Genomic DNA, 24,444 nt, shown 5'->3' on the forward strand with positions numbered 1-24,444 from the left:
CCCATAAAGACAGAAAAGGAAGTCAGAAGGACTCAGTTTAAGAGTGATTTGACTTGAGGGAAGTCCTTTATTGCTGAGATGAGGGTGACTACAGTTCAAAGACCTGAGATCACTTTGTAGGACCTTAGGAGCACTACCTGGCTGACAGCAAGTGGCGGACTTGAGCCTACAGCAACAAAGAACTGAATTCTGCCAATAACTTGAATGAGTTTAAAGAGGACCTCGAGCTCCAGATGATACCATAGTTCAATATATACTATACATTGTCTAATAATATGGAAGACCAACTTGTAGAACAAATAAAGCAGTGAAGAATTTTTTGTTACAACATGATGAATGCACAGAATTATTTTTATAAATGTGCAACCTTTGAACATCATGATGAAATAAAGGAAAAATTCTTTCTTTTCATCTTTATTGCTTACAAACATCTAGGTATGAACTAAGAAGAATTAGATTAAGTTAGATTACATTAAAAGTCTGGAGTTTGTTTTGTATAGAAATGTATTTACAAAGGTTTAGATGTAGTGACTGGAGGCTATTCTGGAATAGTTATCCACATTAAGAGCCTACATCAGAATATCAATGCACAGTTTTCTTTATCAAGGATACTTTCTTGTGAAAACAATATTAGTTGAATGGCACAGTGTTCTTAGCAGCATAATAAAATTTTGAATAATTTTAAGACTGATGTGATAAATTTGCTATTTTCTTCACTATGTGATGATATGGAAGCTGATCATAAGTAACTGTTATTGAATGCTGTGGTACAATGCATATTAAAAGGAAAAGTTCTATTGATGATGTTGGAACTACAAATTCAACTCTTGGTGTTTTTACAGGATAAGAAAGCAGCCTGAGTCCACTCTTAAAAGACTAGTAGGACTGGCTGCATTGTCAGACCTGTGAAACATTTTTAAGGAGTTCAGTACTTACAAAATGGGGGATGATTGCAATATGTTTTTTTAAGTAGAGAAAAGATCAAAGGGCAAAAAGTTAGAATCTTGGAAGTATACAGTTTTATGACTTTTTAATTATTTAATAATTATTATTTAATATGATTATCAATGAAAGTATCTTAATCTTCAAGGATGATCTTGATTTTGCTCATCCTTGAAAATCTATCTCCTAACACATTATGTATATGATAGAATATTTTGTGTTTAATTTTCCACCAGAAAAAGATTTGTACATAAGAGACTCATGGAACTGGGATCCATTTCTTTTATTGAAATATAATTTATTACTGATTATAACACAAGATAAGTTACTGGAATTGGGTGGGCATTGATGAGAATTGAGAGGATATTTTGAAAAAATAGCATTTCTAGTTTCATTTTGGATGAAAGTTTAAGATGAGTATCCTGAGCTCTCTGACTTTTCATTCCATGAATATACCTTTGTGACACTACTTTCTGTACTCTGTGTGATATTAAAATAAAACAAAAACAGGGTAGCTGTGTGTTATTCCCATGAATAATTCCCATTATTGCCAGTTCAGCTTGGATTAGATAAATTAACAAGCAAAAGCTCAGTGTCACATTATCAACTTTAAATATTTATATTCCCAGTATTTATATAAAACATATTTATATAGTAGGCATCTCTTTTGGGGAATCACTCTTTTACTTAAAACTTTTTCATTTGTTTATGATGTGTGATGGAAAAAAGGCACAAGTATAATAACATTTATTTGTATCGATCACCTATACATACACTTTCAGTGAACAACATGGACAGTTTATTATTTTCTTTTTCCCAATGTTATCTTTGTTCTGATTAAATTGAAGTTCATATTTTGTCTATGGAGTCAAATAATAAAAACATTTGAGCTTTTATTTTGTGTACTTAATTTTTAAAATTATTTTTAATTCATTTTCAAGTGTCAATGATGGTTTTAAAAAAAGGTAAATTTTCACAGATAGTTTGAGAAGTACTGATCTGGACTACTCTTCAACTCCAACACACTTCACTTTTTTCTTTCAGCTCATTATTGAGCCTTTTAAAATATTCTGAACTAGCTCTTTCTGGCCCCCCTCTCTCTTTTTTTTCAATCTTTGATATTCCCTTAGTTCAAAGTCTTACCCCTTTTTGGAGCATTGCCATGGTTTCTTCATTGGACTTCTGTAGTCATTTGGTCTATTACTGATGACAATAAAAAAATAACACTAATGTATATAATAAAGTAATGAAATGTAATTTATATTTAATATACATTCCTATAATAAATATTTTCTAATATATAGGAAGTATAATAAAGCAGTTTTTCTTTCTAAAAATTTTAAAGGCATCCTATAATTTAAGAGACAAAGTTAAAATGTTTTAACTTGTAGTGGACCACTGCTTTAGTTCTAATTTACCTGGATTCTACAATTGTCTCTAAAGTAGGTAGTTTCTTCATCTCTTACTGATCTTTATTCTATTTTTACAATTTTGCTGCAATTTGTTTTAAAATGTAAATGATACTGTTTCTTGCTTTCTTTTTCTTTTTTTTTTTTTTTCACTTAAAATTTTCTGGTGGCATTTAGGGTAAAAATACGGGCTTTGGATAGTAATATGACTGCTGATTATCTTTCCAAGTTTATCTCATGTTATTCTTCCATTTTCTCACTATACTGCTGTAATCAAACTGTCTTTTCATTCCTTAATAATTATAACCATTTTCCTGACTCTTTGTATTTTTGTATCTTTGTATTTTGGTTCTGGTGTTTGGCTCTGTCTTTTCCATATTTTTTGCATCCTTGGTGCGTGTTCATCCGTCAGGTGTCTCCCTAAACATGCCCCCCTCATTGATGCCGTACCTGACTGGTGTACCTGAATAGTTTCCTCCCCGTGACCAACCTGTTCTCTACTACTACATCCTCTTTATTTCCCTTTTTGCACTTACACAATTTATTTCTTTGTTTAGTTGTTTATTGGAATGTGTACTTCAAGAGAGTAGTCCCTGACACATAGCATGGCACTTGGAAGTAAATATAGAGTAAGTTTTTGTTTAGTAGATGAGTAAGCCAGTGAGAAAGCTAAACAGTTTTTTAAAATTTTGATATTGATGATAGCCATAAAATGTATATCATGATTAAGCATGCTAAAAACAGAGGCAAAAAACTTTTATTGATAACTTGGCCTAGAAGATTAAGAAGCTTTATGTTACTCATTTCACTATAGGATTAATAAGAATAAATTTAATATTTAGGTGAACTTATAAATAAATATATTAGTTTTCCTCCAACAGTTCATTATTAGGGAAAGAATTAACACCAGAAACAAAATAGTTAAGATAATGTAGTACTGGTAAAAGAACAGGCATATGGCATGAATGATCTATAAATATGCTGGAATTTGTATGAATGTTTCTTATGGTATAAATATATTGCATATAGTATCATATATTATAAATACAACTTTCCTAATCAAATAGAAAAAGAAATATCATTTGGCAAATGGTATTGAGGTTACCAAATTGGCAACTATTTGAAAAAAATTAATTTATATCCTTATTTCATTTATTATGCCAAATAAACTTCACATGCACTAAATTTAAAGGTAAAAATGAAACTGAAAATAATTAAAGAAAATTAAAGTTAATATTTGTGTAAAAAACGTGTTTTAAATTATAACATCAGAAACTGAAATTCAAAGTAAAAGATATGACTAAATAAAAGTTTTGTATATCTGCATGTCGAAAATGTTGACAAAATTTAAATCAAATACAAACAGGAGAATTTTATATGATAAAAGTTAATAACTTTAATGATTAAAAAGCTTTTATAGATCAACTAAAAGAATGTATCACACTAAGGGAAACATATAGAAAACATCAGTTAACAAAAGAAAATTAAATTACACTACAGATAAGAACAATTTAAATCTAATAATCAAAAATATATTAACAAAAATTTTCAAATTTGGCATAATTTGCAAATTTGGCAAAATTCTGAAGGGTTAAAATGCAAATACGTGCAATTTACACAGCGCAAAAATGTTTATAACCCTTAAGCTGGTAATTTTACTTTTAGAATTATTATGGAAACAAGTAAGGATATGCCAATAATTTATATACAAATATTTTATGACTTAGTTTTTATTTATTGTATGTTTGGAAATAAAGTTAATAGTTATTAAATAAGTTGTTACATTCATATCAAACAACAAAGGGTTTCAGTGTTATAAATTTGTTATTTTCTCTTGCTTTTGGAGTCATTGTTAATGTATCCATTGTAATCCATTATGTGGATGCATTATAATTTATTTTATAAGTAATCTAATGCACTTTCATTATAATATTCATAGAATATTTATTGTATACTGATGTTGCATAATATATCTTTCATTTATTTACAGGTAAAAATCATGCCCTGTATTCCTAGCAAATATTTCTTAAAAACATCAACTCTGAAATAAATGTCTGTTTTCAGCATTAGTAAAGGTACCAACAAAAGCCTCCCTCTCCTCTTTCTTTTCTTTCATCCTCTAATTTAACCTTTCAGTTTACTTTTTTTTTTTTACCTTTTTTTGATGTTTATATTTATTTTTGAGACAGAGACAGAGCATGAGTGGGGAAGAGGCAGAGAAAGAGGGAGACACAGAATCTGAAGCAAGCTCCAGGATCCGTGCTGTCAGCACAGAGCCCGGCGTGGCGCCCGAACCCACGAACCGTTGAGACCATGACCTGAGCCGAAGTCGGGCACATAACCAACTGAGCCACCCAGGCGCCCCTGTTCTATGAATTTTTTGATGGAGCCTTTAGGATTTTCTATATACAATATGTCATCTGTGGATATTGACAGTTTTACTTCTTCCTTTCCAATTTGGATGCCTTTTATGTCTTTTTCTTGCCTAATTATTCAGGCTAGGACTTCCAATACTCTGATGAATAGTGATGAGAATGGGCATCTTTATCCTATTCCTGATCTTACGAAAGCTTTTAACTTTTCACCATTGATGATGGTAGCTACAGCATTGTCATATATGGTCTCTATAATGTGGAAGCCTCTATACTCACTTTGTTGAGAGCTTTTATACAAATGGATGCTAAATTTTGTCAGATGCTTTCCTTGCATCTATTGAGATGATCGTGTGATTTTCACCTTTCTTTTTATTAAAGTGGTTTATCACATTGACTGATTTGCAGATGTGGAACCATCCTTGTATCCCTGAAATAAATTCCACTTGATCATGGTATATGATCCTTTTAATGTATTGTTGAATTTTATTTGCTAATGTTTTGTTGAGGGTTTTTGTATTTATGTTTGGTAGGAATATCAACCTATAATTTTCTTCTCTTGTTTGGTTTCAGTATCAGGGTAATGCTGGCCTCAGTAAAATGAGTTTGGAAGAGCTCCCTCCTCTTCTGTTTTTTGGAAGAGTTTGAGAAGGATTGTTGCTAATTCTTCTGTTAATCTTGGTGAAGCCATCTGGTACTGGACTTTTGTTTGTTGGTAGTCTATTCAGATTATAGAGCTCTTCATAATTTAGTCTTGGTAGATTGTACATTATAAGAATTTGTCCTCTTCCTCCAGGCTGCCTAATTTGTTGGCATAATATTATTTGTAGTAGTCTATGATCCTTTGTCTTTCTGTGATATCAGTTGTAACAGCTCCTCTTTAGCATTTGTGATTTTATTTATTTGAGTACTCTCTCTTTTTTCCTTGATAAGACTAGCTAAAGGTTTGTCAATTTTCTTTACTTTTCAAAGAACCAGCTTTTAGTTTCATTGATTTTTCTGTATAGCCTTTTCACTATTTTATTTATTTCTGCTCCAATGTTCATTATTTCTTTTTTTCTGCTAACTTGGTCTTTGTTTATTCTTCTTTTTCTACACCTTTTTTTACAGCTTGAGGTATAAAGTTAGGTTGTTTATTTGAGACTTTTCTTCTTTCTTGAGGTAGGCATCTGGTCTAATGTAGTGTTTAAGGTTGATGTTTCCTTATCAATTTTCTGTCTGGATAATCTACCCATTAATGTAAGTGAGTATTAAGATCTCCTTCTGTGATTATCTTGCTATTTCTTCTTTAGGTCTGTTAATATTTGCTTTTTATATTTAGATGTTACTATGTTGGATGCATGTTTACAAATGTCTATCCTTCTGTTGAATTGACCTCATGTAACTGCCATCTTTGTTTCTTATTACAGTCTTTATTATTTTTGGTATATATACATATATATATGTATATATACATATATATATGTGTGTGTGTATATATATATAGCTATATATATGTGTGTGTGTATATATATAGCTATATATATGTGTGTGTGTGTGTATATATATATATAGCTATATAAAGTATAGCTACTTCACCTTTCTTTTGGTATGGAATATCTTTTTCCATCCCTTCACTTTTATTCTCTGCATGTCCTGACATCTAAAGGTAGTCTCTAGCAGGCAGCAGATATGATTGGTCCTGTTTTTTGGATTTTGTTTGTTTGTTATTCAGTCCCTCTACATCTTTTGATTGGAGAGTTTAGTTTACACGTGTCTGGTGCCCTGATTTTTATGGCTGCCTCCCAAGGGAAACCTCTTGACCACCTGATTCTGAAGGCCAGAGGAGCTTGTGTTCTTGGTGTTATGGAACTGTAATAATCTGTGTCACCCAGGAAGGAGCCTATGCCTCAGTCTGGCATCCCAATTTTTACAATTTGCTGCCAGGGGGCAACTGTATATTGCCTGACTCTGGCAACTTACCCTTGTGAGTCTCACAGGGTTGTAACCAATGGGGACAAAGTTCTAAAACAGCTACCACCCACAGGGTACATCTAGAGGCAGGAGACCCAGGGATTGTCTTTCTAAGAAGGCTTATTAGCTAATCATCATGACTACGCCCTGAGGAACAGGCTTCTAATTAAACATGCATCTAGGGGCTGACTATAATCATTTCCAGTCTCTGGTGCCCTAGTTTTTTGCAGTGCCACCCAGGGAAGCCCCTTGATCACCCAGCTCTTGTGGATAGGGAACTTTCATTCCTGGGTCCCACAGGACTCTACCAGTCTGAGAGACAGTTCTTGGCGGGCTGCTACCCCGGGTACTACACAGACAGCAAACTGAGGCACACCCTCCAGTCTTTCTGTGAAGGAGACCTCTTGAGACCTTTTGGCTTACTTATCCTGGAGTTTGGCCTTCGGCATGTATCTAGTGGCCTATGGAGTTTATCCCAAGGAATGTAGGCTGTGGATGCCACCTTGATGCTTTCCCTCTCCCTTGCTTCAGCATGCTAGTATCTCTCAGAAAAAAAGCGTGTGCACTCATCCCACTCCCTGGTTTTTATAATTGCCACCCAGCGGATGCTGCCAGATAATCTGGCTCTCATGGCCAGTGGGGCTTACACTGTTGGTTCCAAAGGACCATATAGATTTGCATACTTTAAAGAGCTGCTGCCTGAGGGTCTGTCATCTAATTAACCTGAATCTGGGTCCTCCTGTTAGGGATACTGGCAGGTCTAAGCCCATCTCAACCACTGGGAGCTATTAAAATATAATAGGCTGCTTGGACAAGTGCTGAGGTTTGAGAGACTAAAGAGAGCCAGGGCTCTTTGAGTGGAATGGCCAGATATCTCCTATAGGAGCCCACACTTTCAAGCCTGGGAGAGGTGGTTGTTTCATCTAATGCATAGAAACCAAGACAGAGAGGCAAGCAAAATGAAAAAAAAACAGAGGAATATGTTCCAAATGAAAGAAAAAGTTAAACCTCAGAAACAATGAAATTTACCTGATAAAGAGTTAATTTACCTGATAAAGAGTTAAAAATAATGGTTATAAAGATGCTCATTGAACTGGGAAGAAGAATGTGTGAACACAGTAAGAACTTCAACAAAGAGATGGGAAAAATGAAGAAAAACCAGTTAGAAGTTATAGAGCTGAAGAAAAAAATAAGTGAAAAATTAGATTGGTTCAACAGATTAGATGAAGCAAAAGAAAAGTCAACTCAAAGAGATAGTAAAAGAACTAACAGAATCTGAACAGCAAAACATTAAAAAACAAAAACAAACAAAACAAAACAAAAACAGTGAACAGGGCACCTGGGTGGCTCAATCAGTTAAGTGTGCGACTTTGGCTCAGGTCATAATCTCATGGTTTTTGAGTTCAAGCCCTGTGTTGCACTCTGTGCTGACAGCTCCGAGCCTGGAGCCTGCTTTGGATTCTGTCTCTCTCTCTCTCTCTCTGCCACTTCCCCACTTGTGCTGTCTCTATCTCTCATAAATAAGTAAAACTTAAATTAAAAGTGAAGATAGTTAAAAAAAAAGTGAAGATAGTTTGAGGTTCTTAGTGGACATCAAAACACACTAACATTTACATTATAGGTATTCCAGAAGGAGAAGAGAGAACGAAATCTTATTTGAAGAAGTAATGGCTGAAAACTTACCTAACCTGGGGAAGGAAAAATATATCTAGTTGTATTAATTTTGAGATGTCTGTGGAAATCTTCTAAGTCTTTGGAAAGCTGAATCAAGGAAGGAGAGTAAAGATGACAGACTGACAAGTTTCTTAATCCTTACGGCCTACTTAAGATCTATGTTTTTCAAGTGAAACCCCTGCAATTCTGAAAGCAAAATTATTTTTTTCCAAGACAACATGGAAAGCTAGTAGGTTGTAGAGGCAGAATTGGAACTTTGATCAGTTTGATGGCATTACCATGATCTTTCAATTATGACATACTCCCTTCAGAAAGGAGGGAGAAATAACCAAAGCAGCTTAAGGGCTAGAAATATAAGGGGATATGGGTTGAGAAGTTGTTCTCTTAGGTTAAGAGATATTGGTCTACAAATAGAGAGGCCAGAGCTAGGAAAGGTGGACAGAAGTTGAAGATGAAGGGCACCTGGATGGCTCAGTCAGTTAAGCATCCAACTCTTGATTTCACCTTATGTATTGAACTCAACAGTTCGTGGGATTGAGCTCTGCATGGAGCCCAACAGGGGTCAACAGAGAGCCTGCTTGGGATTCTCTCTCTCCTCTCTCTGCCTCTACCCTCCCCCCCCACACTTTGTCTCTCTCAAAATAAATAAATTGAAGATGCATAAAGAGAATAACTGATAGATGGCTTGGCTCTATATTTTCTTTTGGGATATGGTGATGATGATGGTAATGATCATTAACAGTAAAATCAATAATGGCAGCAGCAAGGTACAAAAATTTATGGTAAGGTTACTCCATGCCTGGTGCTATTCATAAATTATGTTCTTTAGTCATCACAACAATATAATATATAATGTGTACTTTATAATGTATGTACTATCATTATGCCAATTTTACAGATAAAAGAATGAAGCTGAGAAAGCTTAAATGGTTCCTCAGATATCACAAAGCTAATAAGGGGTAAATAAGTCTTCACTGAAAGGCAAACAGACTTAATTTCAAAGCCTGAACTCTTAATCATGTATAAGTTGCAAATGTGGCTTATCTGATAGATATTAACAGAATTACACTATATTTGGTTGTTTCTGTTTTTCTGCAGCTGAAGATGTTCTTGGCATATATGTTGGCATTTATTATTAGTGCCAATGGTTGCCTCCGTAACAGTATGGAAATGCATGATGTATTTTAATAGGAAAGTGGTGGGTTTTTTTTTCCTTTGAAAAGAAAAGAGTTAAAAGTACAGACACAAAGTAGGGAAAGGAAAAGGAAAATATATGTATATGAGTATAATTGATAATTTATTTACAATGTGCAAATTGGAATTGTAAACATCACTTAGAAGTAGGACTTCTGAAAGAGTGGAGTAAGGACATCCAAAGAACTGCTCCTCCAAAAAGCAAAGAGAACACTGGGAACAATTGTCAAAATCATCTGTTCCACTTCTCTGGAAAGTAATCGAAGGCTTGCACCAATTCAGAGAGTGCTAATTGAAGAAAACTCCAAAATTTTTATGAGAATAGTGAGCTTTTTGGTGATTTATCTTGCCCTGTTGCCCTCCAGTTTTTGTCAGCTCTGTGATAGCCTTGAAAATCAGCATCCAGACAACTGTGGTAGCTGTGAAAACCAGCAGCCTAGTAGCACTGGAAGGAGGCTAGTTATGTTGGGAGTTTTCAGGAAGTCCCATCCTGGAGCACTATACTATCTGGCAGCTCCCTGGTAAAGCTCCGATGAGCTTGTCACTATTTAACCTGATTAGAGCTTGCTCAATGAGAAAAGCCCTAGATATTTTTTGAAATAATCAGCAGCATTTTTTTTTTTTGTAATATAGCAAGTGCTCAAGGTGGCAGTACTAGTTGGGAAAATAAGAACCTTACCAAAAAGCTTAAAAGGAAGTCCTGAAAATGAGATATTCTTACTCTGGGGCCTATATTCAGGTCCAGGAAAGACCTGAGAAGGCCCCAGTCACTCACCTCTGGCTAACCTTGAAGGCTCTGTGCAAGCAAGAAATGAAGACCAAGGGAGAGTTTAAAATAGAATTGTTGGAAGCATGCCCTACCACACACCCAAAGCTTCTGGCAAAGAGCAGAAGACATACTGGTGCAAGATATTTAAGGCACTCTCTGTCTAATCATTACCAGGTCACTAAGCTAACTGAACAGAAATATAGAATATAGATTTTATGAAATCTGTTCAGGCAAGTCAACAAACAGAACAGTGATCCCTATAGGAAGGGTCTTATTTTCAAGATTTCCACATTAAATTATTGAACATATTCAGTTTTCAACAAAAAATTTTTGAAACTTGTAAAGAAAAAGGAAAGTATGGCAAATACACAGGGGAAAAAAGCAGTCCATAGAATTGCCTTTGAGGAAGCCTTGATGTTGGACTGATTAGACAAATCTTTTAAACCAGCTATTATACATATGCAATTAAAGGAACACTTTTCTAAAGAATTAGAAGTATGAAGGTGATGGCTCACCAAAGGAAGACATCAATAAATATTATAGGAAAGAAATAAATAGCAAATCTTAAGTTGTAAATTGTAATAACTAAAATAAAAATTCATTAGAGGGGTTCAGCAGAAGATTTAGGTTGGCAGAGGAAAGAATCAGCATACTTGAAGACAGGACAATTTCTATTCTCTCACTCTGAGGAACAGAATGAAGAAAGGTTGGAGAGCCTCAGATACCTGTGAGACACCATCAAGTGAAGCAACATACAAATAATGGGAGTCTTAGGGGAGAGGGGAGGAGACAGAAATAGGAAGAAAAAAATTTTAAAGAAATAATGGCCTGAAAATTTTCCAAATTTGATGAAAATCAGTAGTATGCACATACGAAGAGCTTAATGCACTCCAAGTAAGATAAACAGATCGATACATCGCTGTCAAAACATCAGTTAGAAGTATCTTCCTGGCTCCTAATTGTTTCTTTGGAACTATAATTTTGTCTGTTTTGGGTATATTCATTCATATGGGTAATATGGATTCTTAAAGTTGTATTCTTGTACGATTAGTGTAACAAACCAAAAACTGAATCACATATAAAGAATTGCAAAAAATTACTTAATGCCTTGCAGTCATTTTTTGTATAAAATGAATAATAATGATTTTTAAATCTTTTTGTATATAGCTGGCCTTTTTCTTCCTTGGGGTTTAGGTTAATTTTTGCATAACTTGGCATTTTGGGATTTAATATGAACAAAATGTACAATGTAGTTATATGCAGTTTTTTACGTTTTATGTTAAATTACTCTAATGTGATTTAGTTTGCTTTGAGCAAACAATGTTAATATAATTTTTAGTGCTACACTAACAAGGAGCTGTGTCTTCCTTTCATGTTATTTCTCTTTTTTAAGTTGATTTATTTTAGACAGTGTTAGCAGGGGAGGAGGGAAGGGAGAGAGAGAAAGGAAAGAGAGAGAGAGAGAGAGAATGAGAATCCCAAGCAGGCTGTGTACTGTCAGCCCAGGGCCGGGACATGGGGCTCAAACTCACAAAACAGATGATGACCTGAGTTGAAACCAAGAGTTGGACACTTAACTAAGTCACCCAGGTGCCTCTCATGTTGTTTCTTTATTTAAGTAGTTTGGAAAATAGCCATTTGAATAACTTAATAGGGAAGACATATTGAAACACTTTATAAATCGCTCTAAAATGAAATTTTTGGAGAAAAGAATGTGATAATTGAGGTCCCCATATTAGAAATCATGTCATTTGCTGAAGTTAACCCTATGTGTTTCCTAAAATTCATTAGGTTCAATGGAAAGCAGTAAGTAAAAGAGGCATCTGGCATCCAACCACCATTTCAGATAAGGTTAAGAACACTCAGGCCAATCATATTTCTTGTTTGGTGTACTAACGTGGCCTCTTGCTGCAGAGACTGATAAAGAATAATTGAAAAATTACAAGTCTACTGTCATTGATCTAACCGGCGAAGATGCAATCTTTTTCTCTGTTATTCATGCTTAACATCCTATTGAAGTCACTTAGGTTAAATCCTCAAAGTACTTTGGTTTCCCAGAGAAACATTCTGGAAATGCATAAGCTATCTAAGTAGAAGTTGATGTTATCAACTAAGAGCATGCTCTGTAAAAGATGTTAATGCATAATTGGAAATTAAAATAGGCTTTTTCACTACTAATCTGTTTTTTATTTGCACTTACTATTATAAAATTTTCCATTAGTGTTTATGCTACATAATTTGATGACAAAGTATGCTTTATACAGTTTATTTATTTTAATGGAATTCTTATTGAAATATCAAAATTACTGCTTCATTTTTAAATCATTAGTTTATCAGACACAGTAAAAAAATTATTACTGTGTAAATATTTTGGTGAGTCATTTGAAAATATTTAAATATTCAATTTTTTAAATGTTTACTTATCTTTAAGGGAGAGATCTCAAGTGGGGGAGGGGCAGAAAGAGAGGGTGACAGAGGATCCGAAGTGGGCTCCATGCCGACATCAGCAAGCTGGATGCAGGACTTGAACCCACAAACCCTGAGATCATGACCTGAGCTGAAGTTGGATGCTCAACTGACTGAGCCACCCAGGCACCTCTCAATATTCAGTTTTAGTAAACTTAACTGTGTTTTGTAATGGAGAGGTCAACATTTATATTTGAGTACCAAGTATCTATTTAGTGAGTTATAGATTTTCATTGTTCCTTGAGAGTTCAACAGAAAGGCAAAAATTGCATAGTTGGTGGAAAAATCTTTTAAATGATATCTTGTAGACACTAAGTCTAAGACTTTATCTACTTACGTATTTTGTTTGTAGCAAAATGCTTGTATTTCAAGTTCATATAACTTGAGAAGTTTACATTTTTGTGTAGCTCTTAATATAAAACACACCATAAATAAAGGTACTGAGACATCACATTATGATAAACTCAGACTCTAAGCTAAACCTATAAAGTAGGTAAATTCAAACTAAGAACTAGGCTTGACTTTTGAGAATCTTTTTGAGAATCTTTTTGAGAATCTGCCTTTTGAGAATTAAATTCTGGAAGAAGCTCATGCTGGTAACCATGCCACTGTGATTTATTGTTAATGTTAGAGTTCTTATTTTGTTTCTGCATTTACATTTTCTGTCCTGTTGCCATAGAGACTTCACTACTACTATTTAATTTTCTGATTTTTCTGTCACAATTGTTTTCACTGCCAAATATATAATCTATAGATGCACATGTGAATTAAATAAATTCAGTAGTACATTTAATAGTAACTTCCTTAGAGTTGTTTTCTCATTTTTTATTCCTAGGTTTTTTTCATGAAGTTTTAAAGTTTCAATTATCATTTTAGTTTGAGTAATCCCAAAATATATGGCTATATCTCTTTTTACCTAACGGGTATAAATATTTCAGAGATTCTGTATTCAATTGATTTCAATATTTATTAAATTTCTGAACAAACTTGCTAATCCTTTGCTTCCTTCCTCACTTGTGACATTCTCCATTCTTCTTTTTCTTAAACTAGGTATTCCAGAAGCATCTTTGTTCTTTCCCTTCTTTCTTATTCTCAATGCTATTATTCTGATTTAAGTCTTAATTTTCTGTCACAGAGTTTTATTAAAAAAAGATGCCAAACTCTAACCTTACTTCTTACCTTTTCCTTCTCTAGTGCTTTGCCAATAGTATTATTAAAATTATATTTCTTCTCAAAACTTTCATGTAGTTATCTTAAATTTTTAGTATTGTAACAAAAAAGAGTAGGTCTCCACTGTTTTCCATGTTGGTCATCCAGTGTTTGAATATTATTGTCATGTTCGACTGATTAATCTTTTCTTCTTTAAATTTGGACTCCTTTGACCAAACAAATAAACCTATTTAATAAATATGAGGGAAACTACAATAAAACACTGAAATGTGAGAGATGTACATTTTTAGGCAATTTAAATGAATATTATATATTAAGTTGAATAATATGAAGATGTTATATTTATAAAGTAATATACATATCTAATACAATTTGAATAAAAAAGGCATTTTCTTTCTTTTGAAAACTTGACAAAATTATTCTGAAATCTGGAAAAATCAATAAATTCATCTCAGTAAATGTGGATGTCATGATATTAATCTACATTTAAGAAATTAGCAAAAGTAGAGTCTAAGAATTAAGCCCTGTTGCCAGAGAAATCCCTTCACATTGTATTTTATCCTTTAGCATGTTTTCTCATTGAACAAATTAGGATCCCACCCAAAAAGTAGTATCATCAAAACATTTCTATGTGTTTTTACAAGAGACTTCACCAAAGATTTTGTGAGATGTCTTATTGAAATCAAAATAGCCTGTTCCCTGTTGGGCATTCTCCTGATTTTCTGTTTTTAAATAATCTTTCAAAACACAGAAACAAACAACCAAAACAACAAAACTCTAAGGGCAGTTTTATAGAATTTACAGATGTTCATTTTGAAGAGATCTTAGAAATAGTTAGTCTGCCCTTCTTATTTTACAATGAATAAACTTATAAATATAAGTCTGAGTAATACAAGTAGCCAACAATTTACTAAGTATCAACTTTATATGGGAACTGCAAATAATTTACCTATGTATCTTATTTTCTTCTTCAACATGACTTTATTAAGACCTATTATTCCTATTATACCTAGGTTATATCAATTTTTCAAGGTCATGTAGAATTTAATAACATTTTATTATATGTGCAACTCCATTATATTAACATTTGTATAATGACATTTGATAGGCATTTAATATTTTAAAGATGGTTTTCTATTTTAATTGGTAATATCATATATGTATTTCACACCTGTATATATTTTATCTGCTGTAGTTTTCATAAATTGAAATTTATATTTATTCACAAAAAATGAATATGAGTATTCCAAAATAATTGTTCTTAAAGGCACATATAGGCTAAATTCTTGTGGAGCATTATTTTCTTACTAAAGTATTTATCCTTTTGAAATTATTATTTGGCATACTTTTTGCTATTGACTTCAGAATTTTAGTATAATATGTGTGTGATTTTAAATATAATTTAAAAATAATATCTTAAATTGGTTTAAATATTTCAGTTAGATATTATATTATTGGTGATTGAAGTGCCAAAAAGGTATACAATGACTTCATATTTTTAAAGATAACATTAGGGAAGCATAAGAATGTCTCGTCTCATTGGTAGCTAACACTGAAAGGCTGGAGGGGAATTTCATATTATTTATAAGCTGCTATAAGAAATTGTTGTGGGTACTATTTCTCTGTGCTTTTAAAGAAACCAATTTTGAAATGCCAAGTGGCTTATAAAAGAAACAGGGTTCTGCTATGCTTCTTGAACAAAATGACAGGTGTACATGGATGATATGTTTTAATCCAGTAGTTGTTATGCACCTCCATTTAGCAGACTTTTTGTCTCTCACAGGCTTTATATTCTTTATTCTAATATGTGAGAATATTTTATTAAATATGCTGGATTTTCGCTTGTGAAGCTTTTTGTTTAAGCCAGTTTCTTTTATTACAGAAACACCTGCTACATTTCAAGACACTATAAAGGAAAAAGAAACACCAACCCCTGGTGAAGATATTCAGCTAGAAAGTTCTATTCCACATACAGATTCGGGAATCGGAGAGGAGCAAGTGGCTAGCATCCTGAATGGGGCAGAATTAGAGCCCGGCACAGGCCCTGATGCCATGAGTGAGCTGTTATCCACTTTGTCATCAGAAGTGAAAAAATCACAGGAAAGCTTAACGGAGAACCCCAGTGAACTGTTGAAACCTGCACCATCCATATCTAGCATTAGTCAAACCAAAGGCATCAATGTCAAGGAAATACTGAAAAGTCTTGTGGCTGCCCCAGTCGAAATTGCAGAATGTGGCCCTGAACCTATCCCATATCCAGATCCAGCATTGAAGAGAGAAGCGCAAGCTATTCTTCCTATGCAGTTTCATTCCTTTGACAGGTAGGTACTTAACTGATTATTCACAGGATTCTAAATAAGGACTTTATTAATTGAAAACTATTCGGACGATCTTGAAAACCTTATATTTAGTAATGTAAATTCTGACTGTAAAGAATATCAAAGCGCTAGGCCAACCAGATTGATCTCATACATAGTAAGGCATTTAATAATACATCTCTAAAAAGGAGTTTTAATATGATATGCAGGACGGCGCATTAAATTAGAAATAGGGAGGGGTGCCTGGGGGGCTCACTGGGTTAAACATCCGACTTTGGCTCAGGTCATGGGTTCATGCCCCATGTCCAGCTCTATGCTGACAGCTAGGGGCCTGGAGCCTGCTTCTGATTGATTCTGTGTCTCCCTGTCTCTCTCTGCCCCTCCCCTGCTCACACTCTGTTTCTCTCAAAAATAAATAAATATTAAAAAAAATTTTTTTAATTGCAAATAGGGAAATCCAGATTCTGATTCCATCATCAAGTGACTACACTGTATTGAGGAAATGATTTTATCTTTTTGGACTTAATTGTTTCATAGACAAAAGGTGGAAGGGATACACCATATCTCTCCAAGGTCTAGTCTGGCTCTGAAATTCCTTTATCATAGTATTGAAAACTGTAATAATTATTGGAGATTAAATGGCTTCAAGTAATAAAATTCAAATTTGAGTTTTAAATGCAAGTATATGGAAAAAATTTAAAATATTCATTATCACCTTCGTTATGTAATTTTCAGGATAAATGTAACATGGCCCATATATCTACATTCAATCATACAAGGCATTTTAGTTGGGAACAATGAATTTTTTTTCTGTTCCACTATATATGCCATTAAAATGATAGTTCACAAGCAGGATAAAACATTTTAGAACCAAAGAATTTGTTGATGTAATTTATCCTACTATTTAATAACTCATGCAGTATTAGAAAAATATTTTAGAATGGTCATAATTACTAAGAATAGTACTTAAATTTGATACTGGGATGGATGCATATTTACATATCAGCATATAAACTAAAGAATGTGTTTACCATCTGAATTAAGTTGTTTTTGATGTTAAAAACACTCCCCCCCCCAAATCTATATATGTGTGTGAGATGATTGGTAAACAATTGTTTTTTGTTTTAGAAAAGATCAAGTTAGGAAATCAAATGTTTCTTAAACTGGAATGTCAGAAATAAATATATAGTCAAAATATAATACCTCTTATGTATTACTTTTTCCAAAATAGCCAAAGTGCTTTGTCCAAATTTGAGATAGTAATTTTTTGGTGTTTAGGGGGCAGAGGTGTGGCAGTAAAGCCATTTGCACTTAAGACAAATTATCTTTCTCATATATAAATATAACGTAAACTTTACCTTTAAACATTTTAACCACTGTTGTATAGATATTTCTTGAAAATTTACTATGAAAATGTAAATAGCATTAGTCATCATGACACATATAAAGATGGGTAAAGACAGTGTTGTCTACATTGAAATTACAGAATAGTAAATGGAGATGAAATGTTTGCAAGAAAAATTGTCATACAAGATAAAGTGTGTTGAGTGTCAGAATTTTTAGTAAACTAAAAAAGGGGGGCTATAAAATGTAGGAAATATTTTTTAATGGTTTGTGTTAATATTATATTTGGATGTTCATTCATATAGTTCCTTGGATGTTCCTTATGCCATTTCATATTGATATCCTCTATTTTGCCTATTTAGTTTATGTTCCCAGGTTATATAGTGTATGTGTGTTTATGAGTATATGTAAACATATGCATGTAAGTATCTGTAATTGTATACATCTATACAATTGTTATAACTTAATTTAGGGTTATAAAAATTTTGTGTTCCACTTTTAAATTATATATTTAAATTTTCTTAAAATACAAAACAGTAAGTACAGAGAATTATTGTGACTTGCTTAAGAGAATCCAATGAAATAAAAATTAATTTAAATATTTTTGTTTTAATTTGGATTATTGTTAGAACAGTTTTTTCATTAAAACTTAACCGAGCTATCACTTGAGTGCCAATATTCTCAGCTACTCAGAATTCATTACACTTTTGTGAGTATGGCTTTAAAAAAATAGAACTTTCCATTTGTTCTTGGTAGCATTTGTGCAAAGTGCAATGGGAGTGGAATCATTATTCTAAATTGCATAAGTAGAAATGAAATCGAGGCACACAAAGCATATTTCAATTCTTTTTAGGAAAAGGGTCTCTAGTGTAGTTAATATATGCAGTAGCTCAAGTACTATCAAATGTAAATGATGAGGTGATATTGATGAAAGGAGGGGATTGAGGTCTCAGGGGGCGCTGATGACGGATTGAACAGAAGCGGCCTTGCACTGCACGTAACTCAAGTCTGTCGTCTTCACTGCTCAAAGCCATAATGGGAGGTGGCAGTCTGAAATGAGTTGCCACGGCAAAGAGTATTATTTTTGAAATGCTTTCACACAAATCACTAGGCCCTGCATACAACTTAGTTTCATGCTTTAATGTCATCAGGAGGCACAAATTGGTGTGTCTAATTGTTTGCCACCTGCCAGCAAAATGAGCTGCCAGCCAGCCAGACGGGTTTGATTGTCTGTCAGCCATTCAATAGATTGAGAGTGACAACATCAAAAATTTTACTTCAAACTCTAGAGCTTTGAGCAGCTTTTCAGAGACATCATCCCCACAAGTGCTTCTGGACAACTGCATTTTTCAATTATATTTCCGATATATTGCTACCATTTGCCTTATCTGTCTTAAGGTACCTATAATTATATTATGAAGTATATAAACATATTTCTGAAGCACTAAAGTCTGAAATCCAAGTTATAACATGTCTTTTAACATCAGATTGAATTCCTTGAAAATAGGATCCAAGATGACAGGCCTTAGAAGCAAAGTCCTGAATACTACCAGTTTCAAACACAGAATTATCATGGGTCTCACCCTACCAATAATGTGTTTTTCATTTTTATCTTTAGTTGGAAAATAGCTATAGACTCAGTTGCTCGTTTCTTTGTAACTAGATCATACTTCCTAATAACACTGTGTAATCCCAGTGGAGATCACCTAGGATTTTACTTTTGTTAGCCAATAGTTTTTTGGTTTTATTGCAAACATGCTAACAATGTATTCCTTATACTCATTCTATACTGTAAATTTGAGAATAGCTTCCTAAAACTGATGTAATTTGAGTTATATTAACTTATGTTCCACATGGGGTGTTTCTCCCCACCTGGGATGTAGCATTTATGAATTTCAGTTGTGAATTTTATACTATTGTTTTCTTTAGGTAGATTACAACGTCAAATTTTAGAAACATTTAGATTTACCTAACATAAAACATTTTCTGTCAGTATTATTTTACCAGATTGTATTATGAGATATTATATAAATATTCTTATCTATGTATCTGGAAAGTGCTGATTCTTTTTCTCTCATTTCTTCCAGTCATCATCTGTGCACGTTTACGTATATGTCGGATTATACACTTGAGTGGCCCTAGCAAATGTGTATCTATGAATTGTAAAGCACTAAAACTGCTAGAGATTCTCCAGTTCTGTTTTATAGTGAAGAAATACTATGTATATGGAGGAAATACGATTATGAAATGACAACATTATCATGGTTTTATTTCTAACAGAAGCGCTTTAATAATCATAGAACACACAAGTCAAGTTACAAAGTTCTCCAACAATAGTGTCTCTTTTGATAGATCTAAATATAGATCTGTAGTCATAAAACATTCTAGCTGAGCTATATTTCTTCCGCATTAGTGCCTGTGTAACTTTTAGGTTGGGGTAATGCTTTTCTCTAAAACCACCGATTAAGCTTTATCCTATCTTTTATGTTAAAATGTAATTTTGTATATCCACATGATTTTAATCTTTTGAGAACTTAGTATATATCTGTGATTTAGATCAGTCTTAATTCCCCAGGGATTTCTAAGATTATTTTCCCCCTCTAAGTTGGACAAAAGACACACACACACACACACACACACACACACACACACACACACACACACAGGCAGAGGACAATATGCTTCTCCATACATTTTAACTGTTACTATGTTTTAGACAATTGTTTTATGCTTAGGATATCACATAAAACTTACAATTGTATTACTTCTCTAACAAACATTGATCTTACATGTTTATATTTCATCCCTTTTGATTGTATAATCCCACTTATGTTTGAATTACTAGGTTGGATAAGTTTGGGCAAACGAGTCTGTATATTTTCTCCCTAAAACTTTCAATTTCCTTGCTTTCAAGTGTTTTATTCTCTGAAAAAGAAAATCTCTAAAATACAAATTAAAAAAAGCAAGATCGATAGCCTTCATCTTATTAAACCTAAAGTACAAGGTGAGGCCAGCTATTTTCTCGCTAGCTTTTTAAAATTAACCTTTTTAACATTAGTGCTAAAGATGACAGTTTAGGAAAGATAATAAAAAATATGTTTGCTAGACATGATGGGATCTTCCTAAATTGGTTTAAATTTATAAGAAATTGTAATCACTGCTGAGGACTTCAATTTCTGTTCCTATAGTCTCCTAATTTTTGTGAAGTGTTTTGCTTGTATCACTTAAAAGATGAACAAGTAATTTTAAGCCAAATTGATTAAAAGTCTGCCAGCCTTTACATTTTGAAGTTTCTGTGTTATCTAGCTACTGAAATTCCAGCTTTTATTATTCTCCAAGTGTCCTGGGTATGTTATTTTAAGGCCAAGTGCTAGAAGATGCAGTTTTGACCGAGCATGATTATATCCTAATATCCCCAATGTTGTTGCTTTTGTCTCCTCTGGCATTTACACAGACAATTCAGTGAACTGAAAAAAGTATCTCTCTTTAAAGGGTAGGTTAATGGAATACTCAATTATTTCTTATACACATTTTTTCATTGGAATTCTAAATATTTTATACAATAGAGGCATATAAAGCGTGAAAATATCATAGCAGTAACCTTGTGATTTCTGATGAGCTACAGTAAATTGTAATATTGCCCTAAAATCAGTAGTAAATTGTTTTTTTCCTAAGCTTCAGCTTTCTCTTTCAAGATAAATGTTTAACATTTATATAAGCCTTGTTAGGGAAGAGTGTTAATCTTAAAATTAGGGAAACTGGGTATTAATAATCAATCTGTTTGTAATTAGTTGTGTGATGTGACTTTTATTCTCTTTGGTTCTCTGGGACTCAGTTTCTCAGCATGTAAAATGATGCATTATTTCTTTGAAAAATCCCATAAATTTCCAAAATCCTATAATAAATGATGACCTTGTAATAGTCTCACAAAAAGTAGCAGGTACTTATTGTTGACTTTGGTTAAAGACTTGAATCCTAGAAAAGATAGGACATGTCCATTCCCAAAGCTATCACCTCACTTTAGGCCCTCAGTATCTCTCAAGTGGATTCTTTCTCTTACCGCCTAACCGGCCTCACGATTTCCAGGTGCCCTTCCGCCTTTCCAATGTATTTTCCACAATTATGCCAGACTCAGTTTCCTTAAATGAAAAACTGACTAAAAATTCTGAAATAATTTTTACTTAGCACAAAATAAAAGGTGAACTTCTTAGTTTGGAATGTCCTCACATTTTACTAGTCATAAGGTCTGTTTTTTAGTCTGCTTAGTCTACTATGTTTTTTCCTAGCTCTTTGCCTCACTAAAGTTTTACTATTGAATTTTTCTCCTCTTGGCTAATTCTCATTGATACTTTTAGCTTCAGCTCACTGTTCCATGATAATGCACATACTTCAGTTCCTGAAAGATCCTGTGCATAACTGATCAGAGCAACTAATGAAATACATTGCACAGTTGATTTGTTGTTTTCTTGTATTTCCTCCAAGTATCTCTAAGGCATGGGTTATGTCTTACTTTCTTTTTATCCTTCAAACTTGTCAGTGAAGTATTCCTTTAACCTGTCAGTGCTCAGTAAGTGTAAAAGAGAAGGGAAAGGGAGCAGAAGAAAGAAAGGGATCCTTGTAGGGTGCCACAAATGATTATAAAACCAATTTGCCTTGATGAGTCACTGTTGAAAATCCCTTATCTTCACTATGTCACTTTATACATAGGATACATTTTGAAGTATACTGATAAGGTAGTAACCTTTTTACAAAATTCACAGAACTGATTAATGGGTACCCCAAGATTCTGTCCTTGAACTATTTCTCCTATCCATTTGCACTCATTTCTTTGGTGATTTCATTCGCTTTCCTGGCATTAAATAGAATATGCGCTGATGATTCTGAAATTTATGTCTCACCCTAGTCCTCTCTCCTAAACTAGAGACTTAGCTCTCCAGCTGCTTATTCAGCATCACTATTTGGATGATTAATAACTGCTCCAACCATATTTGTCCCTATCTTAGCTAATGGCAGCTCTTCCCTTCATGTTGCTTAAGGAAAAAACTCTTTACATCATCTTTGACTTTTCTCTCACACCCAATCCAGTCTTCTGCAAATCCTGTTTGCTCTGCTTTCTTAATATAGTCAAAATTTGCTTTTTCACCACTTTTATTTTGCCATTCTGATCCTAACTACCATCATTTCTTGCTTGATTATTACAGTAAACCCCTAAGTAAGTCTTCCTCCACTTGCCACTCCCTTTAAGTTTATTCTCAATACAACAGCCAGGATGGTCCTGCTTAATCTAAGATCATATTTTGTCCTTGTCCTTGTTCATAAGCTTTCAAAGGCTTCTGATCCCACTCTGAGAAAACCCCGATGTCTTTACAATGGACTACAGGGACCCATGATCTGAGCCCCTTTTACTTCTCTAGTCTCATCTCTTAATAAGTCTCCGCATCTTCTAGATTCATACTAGCCTTCTTCCTGCTCTCTTTGCCTGTGACACTTTTATTCTCTTCCCTGAATGTCTTCATAGTTTGCTCCTTCCCCCTTCAGTGTTTCCTGAAATGCTATCTTATTTAGTGAGTCCTTTCTTAGCCACCCTTCTAGTAATTCTCCTTATTTCTGTCTACATTTTATTGTTTTCACAGCATATACTGTATAATATATTTCCCATATACTATGTTTACTCATTCATGTTATTGTATCTTCTCTCTCTCCCTATTGGAATGTAAGTTCCACGAAGGCAGAGATTTTGTCTCTTCTATATATCACTATATCTAAGAATTTAGAACCACCTCTCATGCATCATAGTGCTCAATACAATAAATATTTGTTTAATGAAAGAATGAATGAATCGTAGTCATACCCCCAAATCTTTGCATTTGGGATAGGATGAATTCAAAGACAGAAAAATTTACACTTATATGTGTTATGTATCACTCAATGTATTACAAAACATAGTTAACCCCTCAATGGAATATTTTGTTGAAGTGAGTTAGATTGAATAATTTCTTGGCTTGTGCTATTTTGATGATAACCTTTACAATCTTGGAATATGTGTGAGTTTTATGTAGTACAAAAAAAATCATCTACTTTATAGTTTGCAGTCTTAAGGTATGGAACAGAAATGTGAAATTGTGTGGAAAAACATGGAAAGAATTTTCTTAAGATAGAAAAATGCAGTTGGTAAAGTGTGTGTAGTACAGAGGATTGTAAGTATGCATCTGTGTGAATAGCAGATCTAGAAGGAAAGTGGAATATGTTAATAGTTTAGATTAATAGCTCTTGACTCTTGTGGCTATATTTTTGAAATACAGGTAAGAATTATATGTTCACCCTATAAAAAGGGTACACACTTCAAATTTTGTGTCTATTTAGGGTATGTATTCGGGTACCCATTAGATTCAAAATGGGTAACCCCAGTGGTTACATAGACTACTAGGGAAGCCTTTTAATGTAGGTAGAACTGGTTAACATGTTGAGTAATAATGTGATAGAAAATTTTGTAAGAGCTGAAAATGTCAGTTTTCACATATAAGTAATTGCAAATATATAATATTCCAAAAAATGAATGTGTTATGAACACATTGATAAGTGTACAGTTTCAAATTATTTGTCAAAATAGACTGTTAGGACAGAGAATGGTTTGAGGTATTAAGGAATGGCTAGTGTCGATGAAGAAATTATATTAAGGATAAGAATGGACAGTACTGATTCTAGTAAACAATCCGGCCATTATAATCAATGGAGAAATAGTGGACTGCTTAAAGTTGTAGGCTGAGAAAGAGGAATTAGTCAAATCCAGCGTCCCACCTCTCTCAACACAGCCCTGGTGACATCATCATCTT

The 24,444-nt window shown here is 33.5% G+C and overlaps 1 protein-coding gene across 9 annotated transcripts in view; it reads left to right on the plus strand.

Moving 5' to 3' along the window:
• The window catches only part of NBEA (neurobeachin), a 680,460-nt gene that overhangs the window by 236,590 nt on the left and 419,426 nt on the right, over window positions 1-24,444 (plus strand). For all 9 annotated transcript variants that reach the window (XM_047854707.1, XM_047854709.1, XM_047854711.1 and 6 more), the window contains one exon: window positions 15,832-16,270. In XM_047854707.1, the coding sequence (XP_047710663.1) occupies window positions 15,832-16,270 (439 nt within the window). The remainder of the gene's footprint in view (window positions 1-15,831; window positions 16,271-24,444) is intronic.

The sequence above is a fragment of the Prionailurus viverrinus genome, chromosome A1, assembly GCF_022837055.1.
Source record: "Prionailurus viverrinus isolate Anna chromosome A1, UM_Priviv_1.0, whole genome shotgun sequence".
Taxonomy (NCBI): Eukaryota; Metazoa; Chordata; class Mammalia; order Carnivora; family Felidae; genus Prionailurus; species Prionailurus viverrinus.